Source organism: Schistocerca serialis, chromosome 2 (assembly GCF_023864345.2).
Source record: "Schistocerca serialis cubense isolate TAMUIC-IGC-003099 chromosome 2, iqSchSeri2.2, whole genome shotgun sequence".
Classification (NCBI taxonomy): Eukaryota; Metazoa; Arthropoda; class Insecta; order Orthoptera; family Acrididae; genus Schistocerca; species Schistocerca serialis.
The window spans coordinates 612,281,925-612,295,720 of NC_064639.1; the positions used below are offsets into that span (position 1 = coordinate 612,281,925).

The 13,796-nt window shown below is 40.5% G+C and overlaps 1 protein-coding gene across 3 annotated transcripts in view; it reads left to right on the forward strand.

Moving 5' to 3' along the window:
• Window positions 1–13,796, forward strand: part of LOC126455643 (glucose dehydrogenase [FAD, quinone]-like) — a 191,172-nt gene that overhangs the window by 129,076 nt on the left and 48,300 nt on the right. For all 3 annotated transcript variants that reach the window (XM_050091408.1, XM_050091409.1, XM_050091410.1), the window contains 2 exons: window positions 2,576–2,746; window positions 9,518–9,671. In XM_050091408.1, coding sequence (XP_049947365.1) covers window positions 2,576–2,746; window positions 9,518–9,671 — 325 coding nt within the window. The remainder of the gene's footprint in view (window positions 1–2,575; window positions 2,747–9,517; window positions 9,672–13,796) is intronic.

Here is a 13,796-nt window from a genome sequence, read left to right on the forward strand (position 1 = left end):
CCATGTCACCGCACCTCCCTCTCATCTGCAATCCAAAACACAAATGCGCAAATTGTCATGGAATTTCTGTGAAAGAGATCCTTATACTCTTTCTCATTTCTTACAGAGTGACTCCAATCAGGGGCATGAGCCCAGCCAAACTCTTCCATGGCCGACAACTATGTATGATGGTCCATCTCCTACTGCTTGCAGTGCCACTGATGTCACAGAAGCAAGACAACTATTGACGATTTCCCAATTACTAGTTCCAGGACTGCATCAGCAGTAGCTGTGGACCCAATTCCCAGAACTCCAGTTCAGACAACACCCGCATTGGATTCCACACATCATCCCAGTCAGTAAGGGAGCCATGTATTCATGGCACAGACAGACGAGCATCTTGTGGGATGTCAGTAGACTCAGTTGTGCCTTTGGTCGGGTGCTGACACCTCTTTGCAGACCACTGCACCAATGCCTCTTCCATCGGCATTGCTGTTCACTGTGGGCAGCACACCATCCAGGCCATGCCCACCCACCCTCCCAACATGATTTCTGGCTGCTCTGTCAGTGGCCACGCCCCATACAGGCAATTCAGGTTGGCCTCTATATGCCCCTGTGGTGCCTTTTCTCATGATGGAGGGGTTGTTGCATGTATACTGGGACTTCATAAGCGCAACCACAGGCACCTCCGGTGCCTGTCCAGGGACTTCTGATGCTGATGGAGGTGCCTCCTAAACCAGTGCCACCAACAATACCGCTGGACGCTATGGCTCCCCAGCTCATTGTTCCTGGTGTTGAGTCCAATGTTGACATGACCACTGCCCCTGGGGTAGGGGGGGTCTTCAGCTCCTCTCCTGGAGCGGGAGGAAAACATGTGAGACCATGCTCACACCATTTCTGCTCCCACTCGCTGGTCCATGCACACCAGGAACTGTTTGCTCCTAGGAGTATGGGTATGTTAGTTATCAGTGCATTGCAGAGGAGCTGTCATCTGATCACTCTTTGCCCCCACCCACAAGGAAGGAGTAGTGTAGTAACCCAAACATTACTACACCTCTGCCACCACTAACGTGGCATGTGTCACACACTTGAATATCATGCTGTTTGGTTTTTCCAGAGCCCCACCAGAGAATGCCAGTCATGGACACTACGCAGTTGCCTGCAATCAATAGGCAACAGCTCCTGGTGGGCAAATGTTCTTTATATTGCCAAGCACCATGTCCAGCTGGCAGTCTTGTACATATCACTAACCAGTATTGTACTACATATGTTTATGCTGTCACACAATGCTCTAATAAATAGTTGTTGGATTATCACGAGCATATCTTTTATTGTGTTCAGAATTAGTGGACTTACCATTTACTATCTTTGACCTCGTACACTCTCTGATACTTGGCTCTTCATCTTTGTGTCCCCACACCCGCAGAAGAGGTGGAGGTCTCTCAGCTGGGGATCTGAATGATCTGTCCCCCTCCTTTCAAAGCTTTCGCAACCTATCCCTCTTTTCTCTGTGAAAAAGGAATGAACAGTTCTAAAAGCTAGTGTAAATGTTTCCAATTTTTTATGTGTCTATTGGCAGTACTTTGTCCAGTCCTGTCTCCTTGTAATATTGTTGTATACTTTGTCTCATTCTGCTTCCCTGTAGCTTTACCTTCTTGCTGGAATTGAGAGAACATGTTGAATGAATGAATGAGTTATGGAATGAATGGAGGATTTATTTATTTATTCCTGTGATTCAGACTGATAGCATGCTTTGTTAATTCAAAGTTTATGCTCTGAATTAATTAAACTGTTGTTACCTACATCGCAAGTAGCCGTATTTCTTAAAAAAGTTGTATAACAAGTAATAATGTTGTATAAATTGGACTCCATATTTGTAGATGTAAAATATTTTTTGGAAAATATTATTGTAATTAAGTAAGCATTAAGCTACTAGTAGCAGATAAACAGCAGTTGTATGATAAAACTAAGGAGGCAGCAGCATTTATCAAAGTAGCAGCTGAATTACTAATTTACTAGATTAAATATAGATGGAAATAGTATGAATAGCATTAGCAGTGCATTGATAGTTTGTTGTTAATACGTTATACAAATTAATTTTATGTGATACCTTTCTGTATATTACTATATTTCTTGACTCACTGCATGTCACAGAAGGTTCTCCTCTTTGATGGGATCTGCCGGAGACAGTGAATGAATGATAAAAAAATGTCTCTGAAAGTTATGTTGTACTACCATTCTATAACACTCAGTTTTTTTAGTGCGTCATTAGGTCTTCAGTCATGAATTAAAATTAGCTAAACAGTATGCAGTCAGTCATTTAATGTAATTGGGTAACTGTTATTTTGTAACTTGAGAATTGATGATATTAATTTTTCATTACAGCAGTATTACGAAAAGAGATTGCCACTCTCCATACAGAGGAGGCACTGAATCACAGGTAAGCACAATGAACATTTAAATATTTAGCAGTCTTGTGATTGTCGCTCAATGCCTCCTCTATATGGTGAGTAACGATCTGTCCTTTCTATAATATTGTTGTTATTCCATCCTGACTTTCCATTTTTTATTTTTCATTATGTTTAAATGATTTCAGATATTATTCAGAATGAAATATGAAGCAAATGCAGTCAAATATGTGCAGTCTAAACAGAACTTCACTGTGAAGGCTCGCAGAGGAATTGTTTTATCTGCTGGAACTATCGGCTCTGCAAAACTTTTAATGTTATCGGGAATAGGACCAAAGAAACACTTGGAAGAAAATATGGTAACATTTGTCTACTTTTTGTGTACACACTTAAGCAATTGTTTTCTTATAACATGTCAGAAATGAAGTCCAGTCTCTTTATCATCTCATTGGTATTTTGAGGTTTATCTATGAAGTAAGAATTAGTAGTCATTAAAAATAAAAGAAAATAAACAAGATATGTTCCTTAACAATGGAATAAGAAACAAAATAATTCACCATATAATGAAGATAATGGCCAGCTGACAGTTATATGAAAAATAATTTGACATCATAGCTCAGGTTTTTGAATTGCAGTCTTCACCAGAGCACAAATACAGAGGAGCATTTTATGAGTTCTCCTGCCTGACTGTGCTAATCAGCTTCTCAACTTCTCTCTTATACAATTAGTTGTTGTCTTTACTCATTCCACTGTATGTATTCCATTGTATATTTATTAGGAAGCTTTTACACTATCTGCTTCCATGTATTCCATTTTCTGATTCATTTATCACTGAAAGTACAAGGCAGTGTCTCACTTTGTCAGTGAAAGGTGGTACATAAAAATGGGTCCAGATATTTCACTGCAACTATGGCTTTATTGGCTAGCAAAGGAATATCTCTATAAAATAATAAGTATGAAGAAAACACCTCTTATCAGGTGGCATTAGGTACAGCCAGAAATATAAGATGGCCCACGTGGTAGCTTTTGGAGAGTGGTTATAGTCCATGCAAATTGCAGGAAAGGTTTGGAAGAAGTGAGATTATCAGGCTATTTAGGAGGAAGGGCATCCTGGTGTCTTGGCAAAGCTATATACAACATAAAAAAGTTGAGGCAGATTACATAATGGATTAATCTTCTATTTAATATTGTTCTGTTGCACTAGCATTGTCTTGTAGATATTGTCACATAACGACCACACTCAAGTTCAAATCTGAAAGTAGGGTTGTCAACGAAATACAACACTTAGCACTTCATTAAAAACTCCAATATACAACAAGAACAGAACTGAACTCCTGGATGAAGAGTGAAGCTATTCGTACAGACATCAAGTATTCCAAAATGCTGCTCTGTTCCAAAATAAACAAACATAAGATACTTCAACAACCTTCCAGAAACGATAAATACTAAGTAATGTATAATTGCTGGTGGCCATGTTTGAAATAGCAACCTCCAGCATGCCAGCCAGCAATGCCAACCATTATTGTATACACCACAATTTGCAGCAATATCCCTAATAAACTGTCATGAATTGAGTGATGCAAAGACTAACTAGATTTTGTCCAGTTGTTTACATAAAGGGAAAATTTAAAACAAAACTATAGAAAGCCAAAGATCAGCTAAAAATATTGAAGTGGAAGACCAGTGAGCATGTGAATTGAGTCAATGAAACATAGACTAGCCTCATTGTTCATGGAATTTCCATGGAATTCAACATAGGTCATAGTTTAGCTTACAATATATCCATGATGGACTTGGTTATAGAAAGTGTGTAACTGGTGGGTACTGAGGTATCTCCCTGACAATCACATTGATGCTTATCAAACAGGTGTCTCAGGGACACTTGAGCCATTATGCACATGAAGGGGATGCTTGCATGGGTGAAATTATGGCAGGAGATATGTCTTGGATACAATAGACTAAGAAGTAATCAGAGGACTGGAAAATCTCATTATCACCAGTTAAAAACAAATTCAGGGTACTGGTATCCACCAGGAATCTCATGCTGACAATCTTTAGAGATCTCAAGAGCTTTCATCTACATCTACATTTATACTCCACAAGCCACCCAGGCGTATGGCGGAGGGCACTTTACATGCCACTGTCATTACCTCTCTTTCCTGTTCCAGTCGCGTATGGTTCGCGGGAAAAATGACTGCCGGAAAGCCTCCGTGCTCGCTCGAATCTCTCTAATTTTACATTCGTGACCTCCTCAGGAGGTATAAGTAGGGGGAAGTAATATATTCGATACCTCATCCAGAAACGCACCCTCTCGATCCTGAACAGCAAGCTACACCGTGATGCAGAGTGCCTCTCTTGCAGAGTCTGCCACTTGAGTTTGCTAAACATCTCCGTAATGCTATCAAGCTTACCAAATAACCCTGTGACGAAATGCGCCGCTCTTCTTTGGATCTTCTCTATCTCATCTGTCAAACCGACCTGGTACGGATCCCACACTGATGAACAATACTCAAGTATAAGTCGAACGAGTGTTTTGTAAGCCGCCTCTTTTGTTGATGGACTACATTTTCTAAGGACTCTCCCAATGAATCTCAACCTGGCACCCACCTTACCAACAATTAATTTTATATGATCATTCCACTTCAAATCATTCCGTACGCATACTCTCAGATATTTTACAGAAGTAACTGCTACCAGTGTTTGTTCCGCTATCATATAATCATACAATAAAGGATCCTTCTTTCTATGTATTTGCAATACATAACATTTGTCTATGTTAAAGGTCAGTTGCCACTCCCTGCACCAAGTGCCTATCCGCTGCAGATCTTCCTGCATTTCGCTGCAATTTTCTAATGCTGCAACTTCTCTGTATACTACAGCATCATCCGCGAAAAGCCGCATGGAACTTCCAACATCATCTACTAGGTCATTTACATATATTGTGAAAAGCAATGGTGCCATAACACTCCCCTGTGGCACACCAGAGGTTACTTTAAAGTCTGTAGATGTCTCTCCATTGAGAACAGCTTGCTGTGTTCTGTTTGCTAAAAACTCTTCAATCCAGCCACACAGCTGGTCTGATATTCCGTAGGCTCTTACTTTGTTTATCAGGCGACAGTGTGTAACTGTATCGAACGCCTTCCGGAAGTAAAGGAAAATGGCATCTACCTGGGAGCCTGTATCTAATAATTTCTGGGTCTCATGAACAAATAAAGCGATTTGAGTCTCACACAATCTGGAATCCTACAGAGTAGGTTCTGGTTTCCAGAAATGAAATGATACGTGAGCAAAAAACATGTTCCAAAATTCTACAACAGATCGATGTCAGAGATATAGGTCTATAGTTTTACACGTCTGCTCGATGACCCTTCTTGAAATCTGGAACTACCTGTGCTCTTTTCCAATCATTTGGAACCTTCTGTTCCTCTAGAGACTTGCGGTACATGGCTGTTAGAAGGGGGGAAGTTCTTTCGCATACTCTGTGTAGAATTAAACTGGTATCACATCAGGTCCAGTGGACTTTCATTTGTTGAGTGATTTCAGTTGCTTTTCTATTCCTTGGACACTTATTTCGATGTCAGCCATTTTTTCGTTCGTGTGAGGATTTAGAGAAGGAACTGCAGTGCGGTCTTCCTCTGTGAAATATCTTTGGAAAAAGGTGTTCAGTATTTCAGCCTTACGCGTGTCATCCTCTATTTCAATGCCATTATCATCCCAGAGTGTCTGGATATGCTGTTTTGATCCACTTACTGATTTAATGTAAGACCAGAACTTCGTAGGATTTTCTGTCAAGTTGGTACATAGAATTTTACTTTCGAATTCACTGAACACTTCACGCATAGCCCTCCTAATGCTAACTTTGACATCGTTTAGCTTTTGTTTGTCTGAGAGGTTTTTGCTGTGTTTGCAGCGAAGCTGCATTTGCAGTGATGCTCTCTTTGCTTTCGCAGTGGTTTCCTAACTTTGTTGTTGAACCACTGTGGGTTTTTCCCATCCCTCACAGTTTTACTCAGCACATACCTGTCTAAAATGCATTTTACGATTGCCTTGAACTTTTTCCATAAACACTCAACATTGTCAGTGTCGGAACAGAAATTTTCGTTTTGATCTGTTAGTTGGTCTAAAATCTGCCTCCTATTACTCTTGCTAAACAGATAAACCTTCTTCCCTTTTTTTATATTCTTATTTACTTCCATATTCAGGGATGCTGCAACGGCCTTATGATTGCTGATTCCCTGTTCTGCGCTTACAGAATTGAAAAGTTCGTGTCTGTTTGTTATCAGTAGGTCCAAGATGTTATCTCCATGAGTCGGTTCTCTGTTTAATTGGTGCAGTACCAGGGAATGAGCTGCACTGTGATGAATGCTTGCTATGGTGACATGCTGATAACGCAGTTGAGGCCTATCAAATCAGTAGGGTGGTTACTTCTCTCTCAAGTACTGCTCTGCTTTAAGAATGCACACCTCCATACAGTTGCACATCATTGCACATTATAAGGATATGATCTGAAATATCACATGTAAAACATTTTCCTTATAGCCTAAACTGCCCATCATCATATTTTCACTTGTTTGGACATTTGACTGAATGTCTGTGGGATAAGATGCTTGCAAATAATTGTGAAGTCACTGGGATAGCGTGAAGATAGTTAGGAGCCACAACAAACACTTTCGTTTTGTAGGCATCTGTAAACTTGTTCAAGCCAAGAATGTTGCTAATCAGAGTTATTATGTCAAAAAATAAACTACAAGCATTTCTGTAAGTGTCTCGGAGAAAGATCTGTAATAAGATACACATTATTTAATGACTCACCCATGTTCATTAATAACAGCTCTCTTTGTTGACTGTTCTAAACATTTTTTATCAAAACATTTTTCTCATTTTCGTTTTGTTGAACCACTTATTATACCTTTTACCCAACTGTAGGTATAGATATTCAGAATAATTGCATGAATTGGTTTTGAGGTAATGGATGAACCTGTGGCTAAGCTTGTTGCACTGGTTTAAGGAGAAACACTGTAAGGTTAATTCTATATTGTGTGGTGTGCATTAATTCCATGTGATTCTACAAGGAGGCAGAATTTTCAGCACTGAGAAGGAAAAATGAATGCCCGGGAGTAACATTTGGTGATCTGGAATTTAATCAGTCTTGTTTGTACTACACTATTTTTAATAGGTATTCAAAAGACACTATCCCGTGGCAACTTCATTTACAGATGGTATGCTCAGTGTTTTAGAAATAGATTACCTCTGTAATGGAAACAACAGTTAGCACCCCATCCTCCTTCCTTGCACTGTAACATAAAAGACGTATCTAAATATTGACAGGTTTTGCCACTGCAGTGTGAAAATGTTAACAATTTGTTTCTGATAGATGATGGTACACCATCTCCTTCCCTTGGGAGGTCAGTCAGCTGTTAATTAATAACTTCCATGGTGACAGATTGGACATGTTGCCCCTGTAATCATATCCTCTTTCTCTGATATCTTGTTCAGCAGGTTAAAAACTATAAGGTGGTGGTGTGTGAAGCAGCACACCTCAGTATCTCCTCTACCTGCAATGAAATGATTACAGGCCAGAAACAGGGACTCAGAATTGTAGTAGTAGTAGTAGTTTTATTCATCCATTGATTGCTCTTAAAAGGATATTTGGACAGGTTGTGCAGTTGCAGTTTAAGAACAAAAAAGTAACAACAAAATTTACAAACCCTAGTACACAATACTGACTTGTTTATACATTCTTGCTGAGAGTTACATCATAATACAAAAAGCTAATGGTGCTCTGTCCATTTAGTCTGCCTTCATTACTGAATAGTATGCGTGGCTGACTGCCATGTGGAGGACCTTGATTCCATTCTTGGTACTGCGAGGGATTTATCCTTGGTGGGAAGATTGGAATGGGGTGCACTCAGCCATGTGAGGTCATTTGACTGAGTAGTAGTGGCTCCAGGTCAGGAAAACTGTGGCTCCAGGTCAGGAAAACTGACAATACCTAAAAGAGCAGTTTACTGACCCCATGCCCATCCATACCCCATCCAGTGTCCTATTGGCAGAGGAAAATGTGGCAATTGGTCAGTATCATTGGGCCCATCAGGGCTTACAGATGGAGTTTACATCTTTTTACTCTGTTCATTTATTTCTCAACACAGATCACTGCATTCACTATCGGCTGACATCAGCACCATGACGTCCACCTGCTTAACTGAATGGGAATGTGCTTGCCTCCCATGCAGCGGGCCTGGGTTTGATTCCTGGCCGGGATGGAGATTTTCTCCACTCGTGGACTGGGTGTTGTGTTGTCTTCATCATCATTTCATCCCCGTCATCGGCACGCAAGTCACCCAATGTGGCGCCAACTGAATAAGACTTGTACTTGGCAGCCGAACTGAATGGAGCCTCCCAGCCAACAGTGCCATACAATCATTTCATTTCAGCACCTTGATTATGATGATGATGATGATGGTTTATGTCCATTTTATCTTTTCCAACTTGTTTGCCTGCAGAGTTGGCATCCCTCCAGAGTTGGCATCAGCAGTATTTTGATCGAAGACAGAAGTGTAACATTTTGTTATTTTCCATTACAGAGCTTTGGTGTAAGGTTTTTCAGAGAAAAAGAAAAACATTATGGTGTGAAATTGCTTTCTTTAAACATACACGCAGGCATATTGGAGTTTGCGTAGGTTGGTGTGAACCGTCAGATGTGTGGACATAGTGAGCATTCATAAATACCTTTTAGTAAACTCAGTGAGTTAAGGCATGTAACAGAAAAAGGCTTATAATAATAACATTGTTATATTACATGGGAGCTTTTTTTTGAGACTCCACCAATCCTTCTGAATAACACTTTAATCTGAAGACAACATTGAACAACACATGTATAAAACTGATCACAGACCATATTGTACAAACACACATATAGTTTAAAAATATGCCATGAAAAATATACACCAAACTAGCATGTGAAACAGTCATTTGGTTTGTAACTATGCTCTGGTGTACTTGCTAGACACACATGTGCACCCCATTTATTGCAGTGATTTGATAAAACATTGTAACTTAAATTCTGAACAGCCTGTTGCATAACAGTTTACAATTCAATTAATCTTTTATCATTGTTTTCTTGTCATCAGATTGATGTTTTGCAAGATCTTCCAGTTGGGCACAACCTTCAAGATCATATAGCAACAGCTCCTGATCTGCTTGTACTAAATACATCATTATTGCTTTCTCCACTTGACATTGTTTCACCATCAGCAGCTTGGGCATATTTTATTAATGGAAAAGGCAAGTAGATGATACATTGAGCACAACAAAGAAAAACTGTTGGAATTATATGAAGGTTTTGAAGCCGTTTTGTGATTTACAATGAACCAACAACATTATGTTATTCTCTCTCTCTCTCTCTCTCTCTCTCTCTCTCAGCAGCAATTTATAGTGTAAGCCTCTGGTAGTTCTTTCTCTTTTCATTTTTAGAAAATGGCAGCTTATATAACTTTATCTGCGCTTTGTTAGTAGAAAGTTCTGCCAGAATATAAATAATTTAGCAGTATAGGTAACAACTCACTGAATAGTAGAGGTATTAATGTCAACGGGCACATAAGCAAGACTGATAACTTTGCTAGCTTTCAGACAAAGCCTTTTAAAAATTTGTACTGTATTTCGACAGCTATAACTGTTCCAATAGTTACAATGAGGGTAAGTATGTGAAGTGTGGGGGAAATTTCAGAAACTGCGAGATTCTTTAATAACATTGGGCTCCTCAGTTTGATAATACAGTTACGGATAGTTTAAAAGTATTCTACTCTTTTGACCAGCTAAGATTATCTAGAATCTCTAGTTACGGCATGCAGAACATAAATAACATGAATTCATAGCAGTTCAACTTAATCTCTGCTTAAAGACAATATAAAATAGTTACAAAAGCTCAGAAAATAGTAAAAATTTTTAGTTAAAATGACCAAAAATAGTTTGAAATCTTTCGTTGCTCAGAACAAAAAGTGGAATTACAGCTCAACTTATGATGATATTATGCTTATAACATTCACTTCATTAAATGGACACTATTGATGTAAATCATGTAATAATGTGATTTATCTGGAAAATAAAGATGTAAGACAGAGATTATTTCTTAACTTCTCTATTTCCATATTAAGTTAATGTACGGTATATTTAAAACACAACTTTAATTACTTTTCCAGATAATCACCACCCATATCCATACATTAAGCAAGCCTAGATTACAGATTTTTTATTCTGCTGTGAAAGTGTGCCAGGTGCCTTCCTTACCATAGTTGTTGAACCTTGTCATCATCTTCTCTGCAAGCTGTTTGATCAACTTTAGAAACAGATGAAAATTGTGAAATACGGGTGTTACTCTGGGGATAATAATAAAGTTCACCACCAGGAAGACAGCAATGGTTCCTGGGTGTTTTTGACGGAATATATTTCAGAATTTCAAGCAGTAAACCAATTCTTGAAGACATAATTTCTTTGCATGGCCTAATGTAATTTATCTAGCACCTGCAAGTAGATACTAAAACTGCTTACACAGGCCAACGAAAAATTACTTTTAAAAAACTTTTTTTACTTTGCTAGCTGATCTGTATAGATTTTTATGAACTGAATCCAAATCTAGCCTTAGTTTTTGGATCATCATAGTTTTTAAGCAATCTGCTTTTTATTATATAGTACAAAAATTTTATGCTATACGGTAAACGGGGAAATTAATGAAAAGCTTTGTTACAACACAAGCATGGTTTGTATTTACAGTAAGCTACTTAAAACAATGATATGTGTTAATAGAGGTTTCACTTGTCAGCTGGAATTGGTTTGTATTTCCTTTTTCTTTGAAGCTTCTTGTGTAGCTTATTCTATGATGAGTCACTTGCTGAACTTCTTGGTGAAGTCACCAACAATAGTGCGCCATCATGTTGGTGTTCCAGCGGCCTTGGTTGCATTTTTCCATCACTTTAATGTCCTGGTGAAAATGCTGTCCCTGCTCCTCACTAACATCTCCCTCATTGTCCAGGAAGTAATCAAGGTGACTGTTCAAAAGGTTAACTTTCAGGCTCATTAAACATCCTAAAGTTTTAAACTTCTTTAACATTGTAGCTATAATAGAAACATATTCTGGGTCTTTTTCATGTCCAAATAACTTTGTAATGACTTGCTTGAATGATTCCCATGCTTCTTTCTCATTTAAGATCATTGTGGATTCAAAGTTAACATCAAACATCAATTTTCTAATGTCAGGTCGGACAAAGACACCTTCTTTTAGTTTAGATTCTGAAAGATGTGGAAGCTTTCGGCAGAGATACTTATATGGGAACGGGATCGGTAATCGGGATATAGAAAACTTAATTCCCATATACGTCGTAGCTCATATATATTTGCACTTGACACTGCGTCGACAGAGCACTTGGAGTTCACAGATATTAAGTTTTGTGGTCGATACGAACTATTGACACCACACAGCTGCCCCCCCCCCCCCCCCCCTCCCCCGCGCCCCCCAAGCTAATGAAATCTGATGAGGGGGGTAGATTAACCTGGGGAAGACTAAGTTCCCCCAGTAGGACCAGATTCTCGCCAAAAAGAAATTCGGGTATAGTCCCCTGTAGGTTAGGTTTATAGGTTGAGCGTAGGCCAAGTAGCACCCACGGGAGAGCTTCCCACCAGAGACAGTCATGGCATCGAAGGGCCGTCTTAAGGGTGCAGTGCCATCTCTGCACCAACCCATTGCTTTGTGGGTGATAGACGGTAGTGTGTATTTGTTTAATACTGCAAATATTGCAGAGGATGGTGAAAAGGGAGGATTCGAACTGTCGACCCTGATTGGTGGTGATAGTGGTCGGGCACCCAAAATGAGCAATCCTTGAGCCAATGAAAGCCTTGGCTACCATATCAGCAGTAATGTTAGGGAGAGGAATGGCCTCGACCCAGCGAGACAAACGGTCAAGAGTTGATAAGATATATCTATGGCCCTCCGAAGGAGGAAGAGGCCCGATTAGATCAATATGTACGTGACGGAATCGTTCTGTGGGAATGTCAAACTTGCCCAGAGGCAGAGAGGTGTGGCGGCTGATCTTGTTGCGCTGGCAAGTGATGCAGCCGCATGCCCAGGTTTGACACTCCTGTTTGATATTCTTCCAAACAAAACATTCTGACACAAGACGTGTGGTGGCTCGAACACCCGGGTGGGCCACGTTATGCAGGTCGTTGAACACCTGTCGGCGCAGTCTGGATGGGAGCAAAGGGCGTAGGGTGCCAGTCAAAGAATCACACCACTGCTTGTCGGAAACGCCAGGAAATTTAGCCTTTGTGAAAACAAGTGATGTTTGTGGGTCTCATAGGAGAGCCGGAGAATCTTCATCAGAAGCTTGGAGTGAGGCCAAATCGGAAAAATCAGCGATGTGGGAAACAGCACTGATCCGCAAGAAGAAATCTGCAGTGACATTATCTGCACCCTTGATGTAACGGACGTCCATTGTCAATTGAGAAACCAGGTCAAAGTGGCGCTAACGTCGAGGGGGTGGGTCCTCAGATGGGTTGCAGACGTTTCTGCCAGTGGTTCGTGACCGGTGAGGACTAAAACAAACGTTCGTTGACGTTGGGGCAGAAATGTTTGATTGCCTCATAAACAGCAAGGAGCACTCTATCGAATGCAGAATATTTTCTCTGAGCCGTAGATAGTTTCTTGGAGAAGAAATGAAGGGTAGAAACCATGTCGCCCTTGCGTTGTTGCAACACTGCCACACCGCGATGTCGCTGGCGTCCGTAGTGATGAATAACTCGGCCAAGGGGTCAGGGTGGGCGAGTGTCACAGCTTGAGCTAAAGAAGTCTTCAGAGCTTTGAAGGCCTCTAGCATCGGAGCAGTTCAAGAGACGGGTTTGATACCGGAAGTTTGTTTCCCTGATAGCGCGAACGTCAGGGGTGCCTGAACAGCGGTGGTGGAAGGCAGATGGTGATGATATTAATTGATGGTGCCAAGGAAACAGCATAGCTCTTTGTAAGTAGCCGGGGGTGGCAGAGACGTGATAGCCTGCACATGACATTTGGGAAGCTGTATTCCGTCAGCGGAGACGGTGTAACCTAGGAAGGAGACTGATGCCTGGCACAACTGAAACTTGCCATTGTTGACCACGACACCATTGGAGTTCAAGGTCTTGAGGACCGTAGGCAGATGATTTTCATGTTCCTCCAATGAGCTGCTGAAAACGAGAATGTCGTCCAGATAAGCAAAGCAAAACTCGAAGTGTCGCAAGATAGAGTCAATGAAATGTTGCCACATTTGCGCTGTATTCTTTAGGCCGAAGGGCATGAATTGGTATTGGAATAACCGAGCAGTATGATAATAGCCATCTTAGGAATGTCTTTCAGCGCCACGGGAATCTGGGGGTAGGCACGTTTAG